The sequence below is a fragment of the Telopea speciosissima genome, chromosome 8 (genome assembly GCF_018873765.1).
Source record: "Telopea speciosissima isolate NSW1024214 ecotype Mountain lineage chromosome 8, Tspe_v1, whole genome shotgun sequence".
NCBI classification, from domain to species: domain Eukaryota; kingdom Viridiplantae; phylum Streptophyta; class Magnoliopsida; order Proteales; family Proteaceae; genus Telopea; species Telopea speciosissima.
Genome location: NC_057923.1, coordinates 47,760,620 through 47,780,440, shown reverse-complemented (window position 1 = coordinate 47,780,440; position 19,821 = coordinate 47,760,620). Strand labels below are relative to the sequence as shown.

At 42.0% G+C, this 19,821-nt stretch overlaps 1 protein-coding gene across 1 annotated transcript in view; it reads left to right on the top strand.

Annotated features, from left to right (window-relative positions):
• The first annotated feature begins 3,738 nt into the window (after positions 1-3,738).
• Positions 3,739-19,821, top strand: part of LOC122671787 (2-Cys peroxiredoxin BAS1, chloroplastic) — a 42,002-nt gene continuing 25,919 nt past the window's right edge. The window contains exons 1-4 of the mRNA XM_043869220.1: positions 3,739-4,056; positions 4,983-5,057; positions 5,975-6,056; positions 6,158-6,237. Coding sequence (XP_043725155.1) covers positions 3,835-4,056; positions 4,983-5,057; positions 5,975-6,056; positions 6,158-6,237 — 459 coding nt within the window. The 5' untranslated portion in view covers positions 3,739-3,834. The remainder of the gene's footprint in view (positions 4,057-4,982; positions 5,058-5,974; positions 6,057-6,157; positions 6,238-19,821) is intronic.

Below are 19,821 nucleotides of genomic sequence, written 5' to 3'. Positions count from 1 at the left end.
AGCAACTCTTTCCCTTATCCCGGGATTGTGGCGTGACATGTTATATATGAACAATTGTTACGGAGAGAAAACATAATAGAGATTCCAATGATTATTTGTCATTATTGCCACTTATTTTAATTGGGCGTATGCATCATTATTTGGAACACACATTGATGACAACAATGATGATGAAACAAACAATGACAACACTACTTTTCAAATTACAAGACAAGCTACGCACGTATGATAACTCACAGGTCATGTCTGAATATTTGAAATGTTAAGTCCTAATAAACATCCAAGGAGGATTCAACAACTATTTTGTATGTCTAGAGAACATTTCACCAGGTTGGTGGTTGCATTAAAAGAAAGAAGTTTACTGACAAATACAAAGAGCATAACAGTTGAGGAACAATTGTTAATGACCATATTAGTGGTAGCTCACAATGTTAGAATGATGTTATCAAAGAAATATTTTCGCATTCAAGCAAAGCAGTGAGTCGTCACTTCCACATTGTATTGCAAGCACTATGAAGCTAGAGAGATGGTACAACCACCCTCATTTGAGGAGACACCACCTTAGATCAAATTTAATTGGAAGTATTATGCATTCTTTGTCAATTGCAATGTTGCAATAGATGGAACATATGTGAATGCATCAATTCCACTTACAAAACAAGTACCTAATAAATTTGGTAGAAATAATGAAATTACACAAAATGTATGTGTTGCATGTTATTTGACACGTGCTTCACTTTCCTTTGGGCTGGTTGGGAAGGTATAACACTTGACAACCGAATATTACGGGAAACCGTCAACAAACTTCGTTTGAATTTTTCCCATCCACCATCATGTGATCTTTATATTCTAATTATTGTAGTTGTTATTAAAATTTTTATATGTGAGTGACCCTAATGAATTTTAATTATTAATCTTAATTTGTAGACAAATAGTAGGTTGTTGATTCTAGATACATACATATGTCTGGTTATATGGTTTCTTTTAGAAATGTTTGATATCATCAACATGATTTTAAATGTAGACAACCACAATGTGCAGAGGAACTATTTAATTTTATACACTCATCTTTAAGGATTGTTATTAAGCGATCATTTGGCATCTTGAAGAAGCATTTTTCCATTTTAAAAATAATGCCCTCATATAGTTTCAAGACACAAGTTTTGATTGTGCTTGCATTTGTAGTCATACACAATTTTATTGATTGTGCTTGCATGTGTAGTCATACACAACATTATTAGTCCTTGGCCACATGCATAGGGGGCGTCATTGGATATGCCTGTTTTTTAAACTTATGGTTCCATGTAGATGATACCGTTCTTCGTACTGGTATTGGTGTACATTCTCCTAGTCATTTGAAACACCAATGCTCAATTTGATGTTCACAATTTCCTACCACACATGTTGATTCATCAAGGCCCCGTCATTGGGCCTGTTTTTTTTTCATGAACGTATGGTCCCATGTAGATGATACCATTCCTTGCACCATTATTGGTGTACCTTCTGCTAATCATTTAAAACACCAATGCTTAATCTGATGTTCTTAAGTTACTACCGCATACTTACAAAAAAAAAAGAAAGTTCTCACTGCACATGCTGATTTATCAAGGGGGCAAGGCCTATCATTGGGTTGCTTTTTGTTTTTTAAACGTATGGTTCCATGTAGATGATACCGTCCCTCGTACTGCTATTGGTGTAGCTTCTCCCAATCATTTAAAACACCAATGCTACACCCTCTCTCAATCATTTAAAACACCAATGCTTAATCTGGCGTTGACAGTTTCGTACCTCATTCTCATCTAATTGGTACCGTAGGAATAAAATATTGGGTAAATTACACTGCGACCTTGAGGTTTGTCCTAAATACAATGCAATCCCCTGTGTTTCTAAATTATACAGCCAACTTTGCCCTTCCAACATTTATTACCAAAAACCTATCCAAACCCTCTTCATTGTTGCCTTCTTCCCCACAGCTGAAGTTGTTGGACCTGCAACTCCGCCACACATGTATGCCCTTATCCACTTGCCATTATCTCTCTATTCTCTCCCTCATCTCAACTACCCCTCTTCTCTCTCGTATTTCCATTTTATTCTCTGTTGTATTTCCTTTTTTTTTTTTTTTTTTTCTCTCACGCCCTCTCCCTTATCACCATTAACCCTAAAAGTTTAGCAAACCCAAATTCAGATCTCTTTCTATCTCTGGGTTTGTTCATTTCTTTATTTAATTTCTTCAAACAGATCCATACACTCCCTCTGTTTTGTTTTATTTTTTTTTAATCTTGTTATTGAACAGAATTTTGCTTCTTCTTGTTGTCTATTTCCTTGAAGAAGGAAAAAAAAAAAATGAAATCTTTGGGTTTTTGATTGTGTTGCAGGTGTCAATGATAGTGCTTGGTCTTTGTTAACCTTGAATGTATTTACTCAATTCATTAATTCTATTTGAAAAAGACAAATATTTGGATGTGAACCTTGTAAGTAATGTAGTTCTAGATTGAAAGTAGTTAAACTAAAAACCAAAACCAGAATATGTCTCAAAGGATGATTCGATTAGGGTTTATTGAAGGGAAAGGCTAAATTTGGTTTAGGGTTTATGGAAGTTATGGTCTACATGTTAGGTTTAATGTAAGGTTGCTGATTTACTAATTCCAATGATGAATTAAACTCAAATTAGCAAAACAGTGGTTGTAACCTGAATCGACAACAATGGTTTATGGAGAAAATAGGTTAGATTAGGGTTAGGGTTTAAGGGAAGAGAAATTAGGATTCCTTGGGTTTGGCTGGGCAGAATTACACCCAACTTGGATCGAGTTTTCCAAAGGGGCAGGGTAGCACTCGACCTGAGTTTGGAGTGATTCTCACGAGTAGAATGGGTTGGGGTGAATTTAGGTCTTGGGAAAAATAAGAAGCAAGGGGAATCTAGGGTTTGGGGATTTCAAACTTACTTGTTGGTGATGAACAAACTTGAAATTAGAGTTGTTGATTATGAATGAACCCATCTATTCATTATTTAATTCTCAATGAACCTACCAAGTACCATCCTTGCTCACCTTCCCCGGTATGCATCTTTTTTCCCCCTCATCCCTTCGATTGATGCACTTAAATTTTGTTTTTTAAAATTTTTGGCAACAAAGAGAGATATCAAATACATGAGGAGATAGGGGGTGGAGTTGAACGGAGCCACCCAAACCATTCGTGCAAAGCTGGATCCCACGAATGGTTTATGTAGCAGACAGGGGATGGAGTTGAAGATGGCCTCAACAGATCGCCATCCTGAGAACCCTAAAATGCATCTTCCTTATCATGCCTTCGAGTAGTAGAGGAAGGATTTGAAGATGGCCTGAGGTAGATTGCCAGAACCCTAAACCTGCGACTAATTCGAGTAGCAGGGGAGGGGGGGGTGTGACGTTAGGGATGCCCTATGGGCAAAATGGTAAGCTCACACCCCATTAGGGGTATATTAGTCATTTGAAGGTATCAATTACCAATATCGTAACACCTAACTAACGGAGTGAGGCTGACTGTAACAACTAACCTAAACTCAGGGGTTTCGATTGTATAATTTAAAAACACAGGGGGTCGCACTGTATTTAGGAAAAACCTCAGGGGGTCACAGTGTAATTTACTCTAACATATTTAACTACATGACAATAATACCCCTAAAAGGCCTCCGAATTACCTATATTTCCGGCTGTCCCGAATCTGTGGAGCCTGTTATCTGCTATTTAAAAAGGCATAACCTTTTCGCTTATCCACGCAAGGTGACCTTTTTTTCTCTGCCAACGAGAGACTCTCTTCTGCCCAGTGGAGAAGAGTGAGACTGAGAGCGAAACCAAGATGGCCTGCTCAGCTCCTTCTGCCATTCTCTCATCGAACCCTGGCTCCTTTTCATGCAAATCTGCGAAGCCCATGGCTTCTATGGTCCCTTCCAAGCCATTCTCTCAAACCCTAACAATCCCCAAAAGCTTCAACGGTCTCCGGAGACCCTTCCAGTCTCGCGTCTCTAGGCCAATTTCCACCTCCAGATCATCTTCCAGGAGGAGCTTCTTTGTCAATGCTGTAAGAGATTATTGGATTTATATTGCTTTTGCTTTTTTCTATATCTCTGTTTAGAGGTACTCTGTCGTTTTGGGAAAATGTGCTTTACATCGTTCTCTTGGGTATTTTCTGTGTTGCTCCTGTATCTCTTTTGTAATGAAGATGGATCGAATTGTACTGTTATCTGCTGAATTTGTTTTATCATATGTATTTTGGTATTCTGCAAATTACTTGCTGAATTTACCGTTTGTGAAGCTACAGTGAATATGCATCATTTTTCGTACAATTATCTTTGAACTGTGTTATAAGTTTTCCTCTTATATTGGCGAACAATTTATGTCTTGGGTGATTAATGCTAGGAATCTGATAATATTTCTGTGTACGTAAACTTGCTTTCTAGTTTCCGTCACATTTTAAGAGCTTGTGTGACTAGTATTTTCAATGCTTTTATTCTTGAGCCGCCTTTGGGTGGATGGATTCAATATTCATATTGTAGTCCTCTCTTAGTCTGCTATATGATAGACCCCTGACGTATTACAGTTTTGCTTCATCTCCACATGGTTTCTGTAAAGGGTTTAATCTTGTACAATTGTTAGAAATATCCTCATATACGAACTCCAGGTTCGAATACCCAAAGAAAAGTATCTGGTCAACTACTGCCCCCCAACTTCCCATACATGTTCATGACCGGAATATCTCAGAGCTCTTGTTCTGATTATATCCTATCCATCCTCTTTTAATAAAATACGGCTTGAGTAGCTTTCTAAATAAGGCCTGTAAGAAATGCAGGTCCTGAATTCTCTGATATGAATTGTGATTTTATGAAAGCTGTAACAGCTTTGTAACCATGTTTATCCACATGGACTATTAGTCAATATTTATGGTTTTACTTATAAATTATGATTGATGTCTGATCTTTGATGTTTGCTTTGCCTCCCCTTGCCCAGAGTGAACTTCCTTTGGTTGGTAATCAGGCCCCAGATTTTGAAGCTGAAGCCGTTTTTGACCAGGAGTTCATTAAGGTATGTCTTTGAGACTCCATTTGTTTCGATGTAAAAAGCCACTTAAAAGGTTTCAAGTAAATCTTTTTTTATTTATACTTATTTTATCTGAAAATTTTCCTTTATGTGGTTTCTACCTGGAAACAAATGGAGCCAGAAGAACAGAAATGTTGGATCAGTCAGGAATAACATTCATATCATGTCCTACAGTCACCATGTATCTATTAATTGGTTTGTGAGTTTAAATTGATTTTTGTTATTGAACTAGTCTATCTTTGTATTTTTCTGCAAGTGCAGTAATAGAAGGGCCTATTATTGGAGAGTTTTGAAATTATGTAGGTAAGCTAGTTGGCTGGTATTTATGGTCTACCAAATGGTTGATTTCCGATCTCTATCTAAAGTATAGGCTATGTTAGTTTTGCTGTCACCATTTACCCATCCTTTTGAAGCAAAAACTTATCAAAGGCCATTTTATGTGGCTTTTCAAAACTTAAATAAAATAATGTTCCCTAGGCTCCAATGAGGACCACTCTCACCTAATTGTAGAAGCATATTCCTCTCACTTTAATCCTCTGGTGGGTTGGGGTTGGGGGAAATCGATACTTAATAACTGTGTTTACTGAATGGTTGTGAGATCGAACCATGAACCTGAACTGGACTTGAGAAACCACTGAGTAGTTAATTGTGCTTCAGACTGTTCCTTGTTTTGAAATTAGATTATGACCTCAGTTTATTGTCATGTCTAGTGTACATCTTACATTTAATAACAACCCATTTAATGGTATGACTAATAAGTGCTTCACATCTGTTCATTTGAACTGAATATGTGGTTTTCAGTATTATAATGTATGCCACTGGTTCATTGTGATTAATCATGGACTAAATACCAGGTAGCCACATGTTTTATTGCATTCCTAATTGAGAGATTGTTTTAATAGGTCAAGCTATCCGAGTATATTGGAAAGAAATATGTCATTCTCTTTTTCTATCCTCTGGATTTCACATTTGTTTGCCCCACTGGTGAGTTTGACCCTTGAAGAATGTTAATTGAATGTCAGATACTTAGATGTATTTTGGAACTGAATCTTTGTCTTTCCCATTCATGTCTTTTATGCTTGTAGAGATCACTGCTTTCAGTGACCGGTACTCAGATTTTGAGAAGTTAAACACAGAGATACTGGGTGTCTCTGTTGACAGTGTGGTGAGTTGGTTTTCCATTTTTTAACTTAAGGTTTTATTGCCATTATCCTGCAACCTTGCAATTGTCTATTATTGTCACTAGAAAGATTTCAGCTTTGGAGAAGAAATCTACTTGTTTGTCATGTATAATAAACCTATTCACTAGTTAACCTTATCTTAGCCCTCTTAACATCTCTTCATTAATAATGTCATTTTCAATCGCACCAAATTAGACTATCCGATGTCCAAGCTTGTCTTCTTATTTTATAAGTACAAACTGTTTTGCAAGTTTGGTAATATGAGATGCAATAAATGAACTGGGTGCATGGAAGCTTTTCTTTCTTCCAGTTGAGAAGAACGTACTATTTAAAGTCTTGAAGAACATCAGTATCTATCTGATGGTGTAGACGCTGATTTTTTGTCACCCCCTAATTGGCGATGATGACAACAGGACATGGACGATGGACGACGCACCCTCCCTATTTTCAGATCCAAAGATACCTGACCCATGGGACCAAGAACCATGCTGAGCACAAAATGATCCATTTTAGGCAAAAAAAAAAAAGAGGGAAAAATAGCACTGCGCGCCCACGGCGCCGTGGGAAGAGTCCACGGTGCCGTGGACGCCTTCCCACGGCACCGTGGGCACCTTCCCACGGCACTGTGGGGATGTGTACCGGATTTCCACGGCGCCATGAGGGGGTGTGACATCAGCCTGCTGACGTCACCCACGGCGCCGTGGAGGACTTTTTCGGCCAGGAGGGAGAAAAGGTCCCTCCCTATAAATAGGAGGGTCCCCTCCCACATTTCCCAGGGAATTTTGGGTGGAGAGACCCTCCCCAAGTGATTCCTAGCATCTTTTCCCCCTTTTTCACTTTCATTTCCCTTCCTTCTCTCATGAGTGTGTGAGTGCTTGAAGTTTTCTTGTGGCGGACGGATCCTTCGATTGTCCTTCTGAGTATAGAGCGTTTTTGCTCCTTGGCTTTGGTATCCCGTCCGTGCACGGATAACCATCGAAACTCCTTTGCTATAGATGTTATTCTTTCTGGTTACTCTTTTCCAAATCACTCGAAAGAGCCGTTACTCTGCCGAGAAAGAAGCAGCGTCGGTCCATAAGTCCATCTCCCCTGAGCCAGGGGCATACAACCATACAGGTATAATTATTGCATTTTTGTTGATCCAACGTAGTTCTTTCATATTTTACCGTTTTAGTCCGCATTTTTCACATATATAATGTAGTTTATTATACTTTAGTTCAATTCATAGCATCTGAATGTAGTTCATAATATCCCCCATCCCCGTAATAAGAGAGAAACAACATTCGTCCTTATGTAGCATCTAACACAGAGAGACCGGCTTCGGCCGGGCGAGGTGGGTGCCTAACACCTTCCCACACTCGTAACCTGACCCCTTACCCGAACCTTTGGTTGGACCATATGGAGGAACACGGGTAGGGCTACACTTAATGGGTCCTAGGCCCTAACCCTAGGTGGCGACTTCTCATTATGTTAACATATTTCAATGCATGATCCCAATCCCCTATTTATCATACATTGACAATGTTATCCACATCCATACACACACACATGTATCTCCCAAAACCCTATGTCATCAATACGCCAACAAAAGGGCCGAGGATGACCTTCGTCCCAAAGGACCGCGGTACTTACAGTGGCGACTTCACTGGGGAATAGGTGGACAAACGTCCACCCGAGGTCAAACTCTCTAAATAGGTGCTATCAATAAATGACAGAATGTTCTCTCTAAACTTTTATAAAAAAAAAAAGAAAAAAAAATAATAATAAAAGAATATAATAAAAAAAAATATACAAAACAAAATACAAATAAATAAATAAATAAATAAATACCATATACATTTGTCTGGCTAACCCTTGTGTGTACTAACCGCATCATGCATAGTGCTCGAAGTGAAATCAAACGGCGAGGGTACTCCCTGTCGTGCCTTTATCCCCGGGGAGGTGAGGCACATCATGCTAAGTATTCTGAGATCGGATGATAGCCGCTTCCTGTACCACTTTCTTGCACAGATACACTGCATGGGAACTCCTCTTACCCCTGTAGTTAGTCGTTGGACCCCATGAGTAGTCATGGGTAATTCGCGGCGAAGCTATAGCCCTTGATATTTACTGTACGGGTTTAGAATCACCGAGGGTATTCACTAGTGTGCTGTGGAGTGCTCTGCCACTCAAAAAAGGCACTAGCTCGATTACTCTGAGTTTGTGTGACCTATTCTCCAGGTATATCAAAAGAGCCACGTGTCTACAATTCGCGACCACGAGCGATAGGTATATCGGTTCTGTCAAGGGTGGCCTTGTTCTGTCCTATGAAAGCCTACCCATTACATGCATCATGTAGGAAAATCGACCACATATGATTAAGGTACGACACAAACTAACCTTTGTTAGCTGTAAGAAAGACCGAGTTTAGGGTCATTTGACGATTAACCTGGTTTTGATATGAGATACCACCAAAAATAAGGAATTCCATAGTCCCACGATGGTCCCTTAAAGAAAAATAGAAGTCCACTTCCATATAATGGAACCTTACATGTCCCTCGAGAAAAAAAAAAGAAGGCATCTCATCTTGACTCCAGACATAATCATCAATGACCCGGTAACTAGGATCTTTCTTTTGTTTGTTTTTTGTTGTTGTGTTCGAAAATGCTTGGGCAATGACGGCATTCGAAGTCTGGCCTCAGAAGGAGTCTGCTGAAACTCTGATGACCACTCCGATTACTTAAGTCGAATAAAATAATAAAATGAAACAAATGTTATAAAATACAAAAAAATCATAAACAAAAAAAAAAGATAAATAAAATAAAATTCTTCTTTAGCCTTCTTAGGGTCTAAACTAGGTATTCTTCTCTATTTCGTAGAAGCACGATTCCGTCCTTATCCATCTGGGTCTGACGCGACGGAAGGTTGACTCGAGCCAACCCACCATTCTCCTCAAGATCCCTGATTCCTTCTAGTTCATCTTCTGAGATATCACTTGTGAGTAACATGAATCCTCCGGAGGATCACTTGTCTGAAAGTCACGTCGAAGATCGAGTGGATAGGCTGCAAGTAGACATGGCCGAAACGCGGCAACTCATGGCACAACTAGTTCGCACCAATGAACTATCTAGGGGCGGATCCATAGCTGGACCAGCAGAGCAAGAAGTCCGGAAAACTAACCCCGCAACCCTCAAGACTCCAATCATCATACCAGTAGAAGAAGGGGAAGATAGCCACCCTACGGACCTTCCTGAGACTGAAAGGGAGAAGAAAATGAGAGAAAAAGTAGCCGAGTTGGAAGTGGTTGTCAAGGGCAAAGTTAAAGAAAAAGATGAAGAAGACCTGGTGTTCTTTCCCGAAGGGAAAATCCCCGAAGATTTCAAATGGAAATTGGATAAGTTCGACGGATCGGGAGATCCTAGGGCTCATCTCAAGATTTTTGCCACCATTGCGATCATGGGGACTTTCGAAAACCAAATGGGACAGCGTTCTTATATTCTTTGGCCGGATCTCGCTTTAAGGTGGTTAACCCACTTGATCACACCTAAACCTCCATGGGCCTCTCGTGGTTAAAGCCTTCACTAAGCAATATTCATACAACATTGAGATGGATATTACTCGAAGAGAATTGGAAACCTTGAGGTAAGAACCGAGCGAAGAGTTCTCAAACTACATCATGCGGTTTAGGGAGAAGGCCGCAAAAATGTGGAACCACCCTACTGAGGAGGAGTAGGTCGAGATATTGTTAGAAAATCTGTATGGGGAGTACCGTGGGAAGATATACTACCAGCACATCAAAACATTCGATGCTCTTATGACAATCGGAAGAAGATTGAAGATAAGATCTCAGAAAGAAAGGTAGAATCGTGGGTATGACCCGTGAAGCATCGGAAGCTATTCGCAAGGAAAAGCCCAAGAGCCAAAGGAGGAAATGTCGTAGGGACAAGCGCCAAAGCGCGAAGTCCAGTGGGTAGCCACAGGATCCACCCCCCTTGTGATCCAAACTGAATCTGAAGCATCCAGGAGGAATTTCAACTTTGAAGGAATGATGCCCTCATTGTTATTCACCAAGCTCAAGAAACAGGGAATAATCAATTCCGTTCCTCCTAAGCCTGTGGACTTGAACAATCCACCTACCTGGTATAAGCCCAATCTGTACTGTCATTACCACGACCAATAAGGCCATCATACGGATAGATGCCTAGCTCTTAAGCATGCGATCCAGGACTTGATTGACGAGGGTAAAATTGAACTTCAGAAGAAGCAGCCGCCAAATGTCACCACAAATCCTCTACCTAACCATGGAGTAAATGTGCTTCAAGAGGATGCCGAGCAAGCAGATCCTACCACCTTGATTCATCCAGTCAGGAAGAGGAAGCTAATGAAGGCACACGTCTATATAACAATGTTGACCAAGAAACTTAAGGAGGAAAAAGAACCACAGATTCGACAAGAGGTGTCTCAGGAAGTGGATCGCCCGATTCCCCTTTCTATCATCCAAAGTCGAAGGTGCCACATGGGTAGAATACCGATACCGCATGGAAAATCTCACAACCACCGGTAAAGGGGACCTATTCCCGAGTCGTCTACAGGATCGGTGAACATGCGCAGAAGAGACACCATTCCAAGATCCTACCACATTGATCCAGCCCATCCCGTGGTATTCGGAAGAGATGAGCAATCACGGCAAGCACGGCGAAAGGATGCAGATTTGCGTTTATTGCGCCCAACCAACTGTGACGGGAATATCCGAACAAAGGCGGCAACCATGTGACCAAGGTAGAGGTATAGCATCCATCAACCGGCTTAAGATGGATTTCTTGGAGTATGGATTAGAGGGTCTCGAGATAATGACACCATTGTGCAAGTATGGTTTCTCATCATCCGAAATATCTCACCTGGTTCCTGAAGAAGGAGGGACTGAAATCACCAGAGTCACACCTCAGCTCCTTAAAGCAGTCTCAGCACTAGCTATTGGACAAGCTCTGACCAAAGAAGTCTCTCTTGCCCATGAAAGGGGAGATATTGACAACAGCTCAGATGAGGAAGACGATCAAGATATCCATGAGGGATGGATAGAGTATGCTGAGCAAAGTCCAACGATGGAGGACGAAGGAGTGGAAGCGATGGATTGGGTAAATAACATCGGAAGCGATGATAATAATGACCCTACCAGCCTTATTCAACCCGTATCATCAGATGAGTATGAAAGCAGAGATGATGAGGAGATATCATCTTTAGGGGTTCCCAGAGGCGATTGGACGGTGTCCAGAGAAGATTTCGAGCGTTGGAACATGAGCGCCTTCTATCAGGTCGCAGATATACTCGATGTTTCCACCCATACTCAAGAGATCCTGTACAAGGCTACTTCTTTATTTCCAGATCTGGTGTGTAGTAACTTCGCAGCACGTTGTGAGTGCTTGGTGATGCCAAATGAGAGCAATGAACTCGCTCGAACCCTCCATGAGCTGAAAAATATGACTTGGTTAGTCAATGCTTTGGCCTGTGATCTGTTCGGAACTCCTCCAGAAGACCTGGTCTTGTATTCAGATTCATTCTCCTATCCAGATCCGCCCCGAAGAAGTGAAACATGGGACGCATGGATCAATGATATCAACCTCTGGGAATTTCAGATTGACCCCACCAGAGGTATCTTTCCTATGGACATTGATGATGAAGGGGAAGAGCCGTTGGAAGAACAATCATCTGAAGAAGATGAAAGTAAGCAAGAATCTGCATCAGAGGAATCCAATGTTGAAGTGTCTGAAGGGGAAGAAGAAACGAGGGATGAGGAACCTTGGCAACCAAGGACACGTCTGGAGAAGTATGAGAACATTTGTGGACCCGCACCATGGGAATTATCATTCCGGGTGAACAAGATCCACCGGGATGTAGATAAAATCCAGGAAACACTCATGAGGACGGTGGTCTTGGATGATAAGTACCAGGAGGAGCTTCAACAGCTGGAATCTGTTAGAGAACAGTGGGCGCTCCCTCAAGCAATTCGCCATTTGGAAAACTCTGTAAAGTTAACTTTGGCCTTGACACAAGACCTGTGTGGGACTCCTCCCCCGTCTCCGTATCAGGGTAACAGAGAATACCGCACATGGGCAAGAGCACATGATGATTTCTATATGTGTCATGTCAATGAGGGAGAAGCAGTAAATGACCCAACAGGGAATATCCACCCAGTTATTTCAACCCCAGAAAAGAGGTCCGAAAGTTCAGTTTCTCAAGGAGAAAAGAAGGATCGCAGCTTCTATAAGTCATTGGCGGAAGCAAGGAAGATGTACCAAGTGGCTTGGGAAGCCTTTCATGCCATTAGCCAATTGATACCAGAAGAACCCCATACAGTCCAGCAGGTTGCTAAAAAGCGAGAAACCCTGTCAGGAATCCTAAATCAAGCCCGGAAGTCTATCGTGGCCTTGTCTGATGAAGGAGGTAAAACCCGAATTTGTCCCAAGGGTCATCTTATCATCACTGATAGTGACGAAGAAGATGGGGACTTTTGCCCAGTCCGGTTGGTCATTAAAGAAAGAGAGTCAGAGGTGGCGGAAACCAGGAGTGGCCGAAACTTCAAGAATAAAGAGTTGATAGTGGAAAAATATCGGTCTAGCCAGTCCACGACAGTTGTTGAGCCAGAAAACCGAGTACTAGACCAATTGAAGAAAGCCCAATCCAACATCTCAATCTGGGGTTTATTAATGGCATCACCAACCCACTGAGAAGCTGTCCTGAAAGCTCTTACCATGGTTCAAGTGCCCATAGGAATGGGGCCTGAGGAATTATCTCACATAGTGGGGGCCACTTATGCCATTCAGTCACTCTTTTTTCTCGTAAGAGGATTTACCCCCAGGAGGAAAGAATCACAACCGGCACTTTACATTACGGAATGTAACAAGAATCGGTTCCCTGTGTTCGATAGACAATGGGTCCGCCCTCAATGTGATGCCCCTCAAAGCGCGTGATGCATGGGTTTATCTCTAGATAAAATGAAGTCGTCCAGTCAAACCATCAGGGCATACGACAATTCCAGAAGGGAGGTGATTGGGATTCTTACCACCAGTGTTAAGATTGGACCAGCCTGCTTTACCATAGACTTCCAAGTCATCGACATTCAAGCATCCTTCAATATGTTGCTTGGAAGACCATGGTTACATTCAACGGGAGCCCTAGCATCAAGTCTTCATCAAAAGCTGAAGTTCATATATGATCAGAAAGTGATTACCATTTTTGGAGACCCGGAAATGGTACACACTTTGGCCAACATTGAAGTAGGCGGTTCATCCTCGCAAGAAGTGCAGCTGGGTGGGTTTGAAATCGGCCACATTTGTACTACCTCTGCAAGTGAAGAAGACCAGAGTCTAGGGAAATTCCTGACAATGTGGAGCGAGGCCTCTGTAAAGATTATGAGAAAGATGAAATATTTCCCTGGATTAGGTAAAAACCAACAGGGAGTACCGGCGTTCCCGGAGATACCAACCAATGCTAACCGTTGTGGATTAGGGTTTAACCTGAAGAACCCAAGGAAGAAAGTCACAGGATAGACGAATAGTACGGCAAATGGTGAGCCATATTTCAAGACCCTGAACGGGTACTTCGTGAAAGAGGGAGAAGACTTCCCTTACTGTGGAAATCCAGAACCATGGTTCGATCAAGAACAGGGCGACCGTCTACCAGGACTTGAAGTATTCTTTAAGAACGAAGTAGATTGGATAGCCATGGAATTGGATCAAGCCAGCAAGAAGGAAGTCACAGGGGATCAAGGGATCGGCAAATTGTTCGAAGTAGCAGTGATCATTGAAGAAGAAGAAGAAGGACCGGCACCACATCTTCTCATACAACCTCTCCAAGGATCCGTAGCGAATTGGGCAAGAATGATGGAGGATTTCCATATTGATGAATCTAAAGTTGTAACCAGCTCTAGCATAGTCCTGTCTAAGTCTGTATCTGAGTCCGGTGGAAATGTCCAGTCCATTGGGTCTATCTGTACTCTTCCCCTTATCATGAATGAAATTACTGATTCTGAGTATGTTTCTTCTTCTTCTTCCTATTCTTCTGATGATGATAATGTCTTAGAACATCGTAATCTGTTAGAACAATTGGAGCAAAGAAGAGCTCAACCCGTCTGAGAGGATACCCACCCCGTAAATATAGGGACCGATCAATGCCCTCGAATAATCAAAATTGGTGCTTCTCTCAGCAATAACGAAACATCCCAAATGATCTCTCTCCTCAAGGAATTTGAGGAAGTCTTCGCCTGGTCCTACAAGGATATGCCCGGCATCGATCCAAAGATTGTGCAACATGAATTACCAACATATCCGGAGGCTCGCCTAGTCAAGCAGAAGTTAAGAAGGATGCGGCCGGAATGGAGTGAGAAGATCAGGGAAGAAGTAATCAAGCAATGGAACGCAGGATTTCTTCAAGTAACCCAGTACCCTCAATGGTTGTCCAATATTGTCCCAGTCCCTAAGAAAGATGGGAAGGTCAGAATGTGTGTGGATTTTCGTGACCTAAACAGGGTCAGCCGAAGGATGATTTTCCGTTACCCCACATTGACATTTTGGTAGACAACACCGCAGGCCACGCTCTCTCTCGCTTCATAAACGGTTTCTCAGGATATAACCAAATTAGTATGTGCCCGGAGGACAGGGAGAAAACTGCCTTCACCATACCCTGGGGCACGTTTTGTTACAAAGTAATGCCTTTTGGGTTGAAAAATGCTGGGGCAACATATCAAAGAGCGGTCACGGCTATCCTATACGACATGATACACAAAGAAGTAGAGGTATATGTCGATGATATGATAGTCAAATCTATTGACCGACAAGGCCATTTTGCAGCTCTTAGAAAGTTTTTGAAAGAATCAAAGAATACAAGCTTAAGGCTGAACCCTCGAAGTGTGTGTTTGGGGCCGAAGCAGAAAATTACGGGATTTCTTGTCGGCGAAAGAGGGATAGAAGTGGACCCGACAAAATAAAAGCCATCACGGAAATGCCACCACCTCGGACGAGAAAAAGAGGTACGAGGGTTTTGGGACGCATCCAACATCATCGAGATTTATATCTCGGTTGACATCCACTTGTGAACCTATCTTCAAACTCCTACGGAAGAAAGGGCCGAAAGAATGGAACGAGAAATGTCAAGATGCCTTTATGAAGATCAAAGAGTATCTACTTTCTCCTCCCATACTTGTCCCTCCAGGTGTCCTGAACCTTTGCTCCTATATTTGTCGGTAGGAGAAACAATGGTCGGATCAATGATGGCCCAAGTTGGCAAGGCTGATGGAGAAGAGCATGCAATCTACTATGTGAGCAGGAAATTCATCGAGTACGAAACTCGATATGCCCCGATAGAAAAAGACATGTACATCTCTCGGTTTGGGTAACTAAGCGCTGAGGCACTACATGGTGTCACATCCCGTCAAGTTGATCTCTCGTATGGATCCAATCAAGTACCTCTTTGAGAAACCAGCATTGACAGGGGAGGATGGCTAGGTGGTTGTTGCTATTATCGAATTCGACATAACTTATGTCGACCAAAAGTCCGTGAAAGGGCGAGCAATCTCGACCATCTAGCAGCATTTCCCACGAGGATGATTCCCGAGTGACAGAGGACCTCTTCCCAGATGAAGATTTGCACTCCATAGAAGCCAGACCAACTAAGGGGTGGCAACTGTACTTTGATGGAGCCGCCAATCAAAAAGGATTTGGCGCAGGGGTGTTATTGATAACCCCAGAGGACTTTTACTTGCCAATGGCCTTCGATTGGAATTTAGTTGTACCAATAACATAGCGAGTATGAAGCTTGTGCTATTGGGTTAGAAATGGCTCATCAGTAGGAGTTGACAAAATTAAAGTTTACGGAGATTCCTCTGTGGTGATCCGTCAAACACAAGGAAAGTGGAAGATTAAGGATGAGAAGTTGAAGCCCTACCAAGTCTGTCTGGAACAACTAACGCAATGCTTCAAGGAAGTTTCTTTTGAGTATCTGCCCAGGGATAGCAATCGGTTCGCCGATGCTTTAGCCACTTTGGCGTCCATTGTAGAATGTGATACTCGAGACAAGATCCAGCCCTTCCTAATAGAAAGAAGGACTTGCCCAGCATATGGAGAACCAGTCAATATGCTCACCGAGGATGGAAGACCTTGGTATGCTCCAGTGGTCGACTACATCAAGGAAAGGAGATATCCTTAAGAGTTTTCAGAAAGAGAGAAGCGGCATTTACGAAAATATGCCACTCAATTCATCCTCCAAGAAAACTTGTTGTATAAAAGGTCTTATGATGGTATCCAACTATTATGTGTGGATGAGGATCAGGCTCAAATCATGATGGAAGAAATCCATCAAGGAATATGTGGACCACACATGAATGCAAGGATGCTGGCCAAGAAAATTCTCAGGATGGGATACTATTGGGCCACTATGGAAGCTGAGTGTGCCACCTTCGTAAGGCGATGTCATAAATGCCAAATATTTGCCAACATCATTCATGTTCCTCCGACAGAGTTGCACTCATTAAATGCCCCTTGGCCATTTTCTACCTGGGGAATTGATGTAGTTGGAAAAATAACTCCAAAGGCTTCAAATGGACATCAATTCGTGTTAGTCGCCATCGACTATTTCACAAAATGGGTAGAGGCTCAATCTTATGCAGTCCTAACTTCCGCCAAGGTGGCAAAGTTCATAAAAGAGAATCTCATCTGCAGATACGGTGTGCCGCAACAGTTGATTTCAGATCAAGGGCTGCATTTCAGGGGAAAAGTGGAAGAACTCTGCAACCAATTGGGCGTTAAGAGGCATAAGTCTACTACTTACCGGCCACAGACTAATGGAGCAGTAGAAGCAGCCAACAAGAATATGAAGGTCATATTGCAAAAGATGGCAGATACACACAATGACTGGGCGGAGAAACTTCCACTAGCTTTATGGGCATATCGGACATCTATTCGAACCTCTACCGGAGCAACCCCGTATTCTCTGGTATATGGGATGGAAGCCGTATTACCGGTAGAAATTCAGGTCCCTTCTCTTCGAGTCTTACTCGATAGTCAATTGCCAGAAGGAGAATGGGTAAGGGCCAGGTACGAAGAGCTCAATCTCCTGGATGAGAAAAGGATGAAGGCCATGGATGATCTCAAGAAATATCAGCAAAGAATGGCTAGGGCATTCAATAAAGGTATCTGCACTCGGAGTATTGAGGAAGGAGATTTGGTCCTGAGAGAGCAGCGAGCTCCAATTCACGACCCAAGAGGAAAATTCCGACCCAATTGGAGTGGACCTTACAAAGTCAAGACCATATTGCCAGGACAGGCGGTCCAACTCTCTGATCTTGACGGAGAAGATCTTCGGGGTCTGGTCAATATGGACCAGCTAAAGAAGTATTTTGTCTGAGATATGTGAAGCAATTTGAACTACGTTCGACCTGATTCCTCCGAAGGGATACGTAGGCAACTCGATGTATTCGGGTACGGTCTCAAAAAAAAAGAAAAAAAAGAGAGAAGAAAAAAAAAGAGAAGGCATTGTATCGGTTTCCTCCCATAAATTCCGCCAGCCGACATCCCTTGCACATATGGGTAAATCTCGCCATTTGGCCTTCCATTCCTTAACCTAGCTTATAAGTGAAAGTCATCTAGAGCTGGTTATTAACAAAGGATTTATTCATTCTGTGTCACAAAATGCTAACCCAATTCTTGATACAGGTAGCATGAGAGGATTAAAGAAAGAAGGACTCGACGAACAGTTGCGTCAGTGGACTCTCCGGATGAATGTGGACGAGCCTACACTCCTAGAGGATCACCATCTGATAGTATTGGGAAGGATCGGTTGTTTCAAGCTCCATCATGATTTACTAAGGGAAGTATCGAAGTGCTGGAACCCCCAATTGCACGCGTTTCACTTCGGAAAAGTCTGGCTGGCTCCGACCATTGAAGAATTCCGGGCTTGCATGATGTCACACCCTCGAGGAAAGTCGTTCCTCCCAACTATAAAGAAAGAACAGCTCTTCAAAAATTTGGGAGATTTCTTTGCCATGAATAAGGAGTTAAAGCAAGTTCTCAATTATGACAAGGTGGATGCGTTGAAAGTTGTGAAGAACTTCAACAACAATGGATTTGAAGAAGAAAGACAGATCCAACGCAGAAGGTAGGCATACTTATTCTGTATGATTGGGAGGTACTTGTTAGCATTTCCAGGAAAAGGCATGTCCCCAATAATTGAAGAAGTGGTGAGGCAAATTGAAGAAGGATGCGACATCGCTCCTACCGTTTTAGCAGAAACATTCAAAGGGTTTGATACCATGAGTCAGTCTCAGAAATACGGTACAGATTTCCTTCATGGATCTCCGGCGGTATTCCAAATGTGGTTGATGGAAAAACTAAAACTGGTCACACCAATTCCGTGTCCTCACCTCCGGCCTATGCATTATCAAATACAAAGGGAAAAGTCAGAATTCCACAAGGTCCAAGACTGGAAGAAATATTTGGAGGAGAGAGATGTCCAAGAAATCCAGTGGAACTGCCCTTGGATGAAGGCCGAGAGAGAAAAATCAGAAACATCAGGGAACAATTATATGAGATTCATGGGTTTAACTCACATCAGTTTTTATGTCACTTCCTTAGTATCTCCGAGGCAGGAACAACCTAAGATGGAAAATTTCAGAACCTCATAGATGTGACACAAGAAGTGGTGATGCTATTATCCGAAAAATGTTACAAATAAGTGATATCAATTGGATGTTCCTATCTTTACTTGTTTGTCTTTCTTTTCTCAATTTCTCTGTCCTTGCTCATGTAATGGAACCATTTACCAATGGAATTTGTACTTCTAAGGAAAGGGATGGAGTCTCATGTGCATTTCAAAGAAAGAAATATCCAATGAATTCATAGACACTTCGTTTGTGTACAAAAAAACAAAAAAAAAAAAAAAAAGAGAAGAAGAAACGTGTACATAAAAATTGCACCAGTATCCATGCCAAAGTGTATAAACAAAAAAGAGAAGGGAAGGAAAATAAATATACATAAGTGTAACAATATTTCCAAATTAAAAAAAAAAAAAAAAAAAAAAAAGAGGAGCGGTCATGACTCAGGGGAGTAATTGTCAACATCCAAGCCTCCCCCCTCTTCGCTTTGGGACGCTATCAAGGCATCCCTCTCGACCTCAGCCCGCGTGAGGTTAAACTGCAGCTGATCATTTGCAAGCCTGAGTCTCTCAATCTCTCTCCGACAATGGTCGAGCTCAACCCTCTAAAAAAGGAGAGAGAGAGAGAGAGAGGAAAATCAAAAGATAAGCAAGAAATAACAATAATAAAAATTGAAATAAAAAAAAAAAAAAAAAGAAAAAAAAGAAAGAAGAAAGGGGGGGGGGGAAGAGACGAAGCATTACCATACTATGGCCCGCGTCCACACGCGAGATGATCATCTTATCCATGCTCGCCATCATGTGCCTCATATCGGCGTATCGGCTCGCATCCACCTAAACATGATAACCACCCAAGATGTCAAGAGTTTGAAAAATAATGGATGAAGTTAGGAAAGTCGGATGTGCTTACCCCGTCATAAGGAAGAGGGAGGCCTAGGTCCGTATCT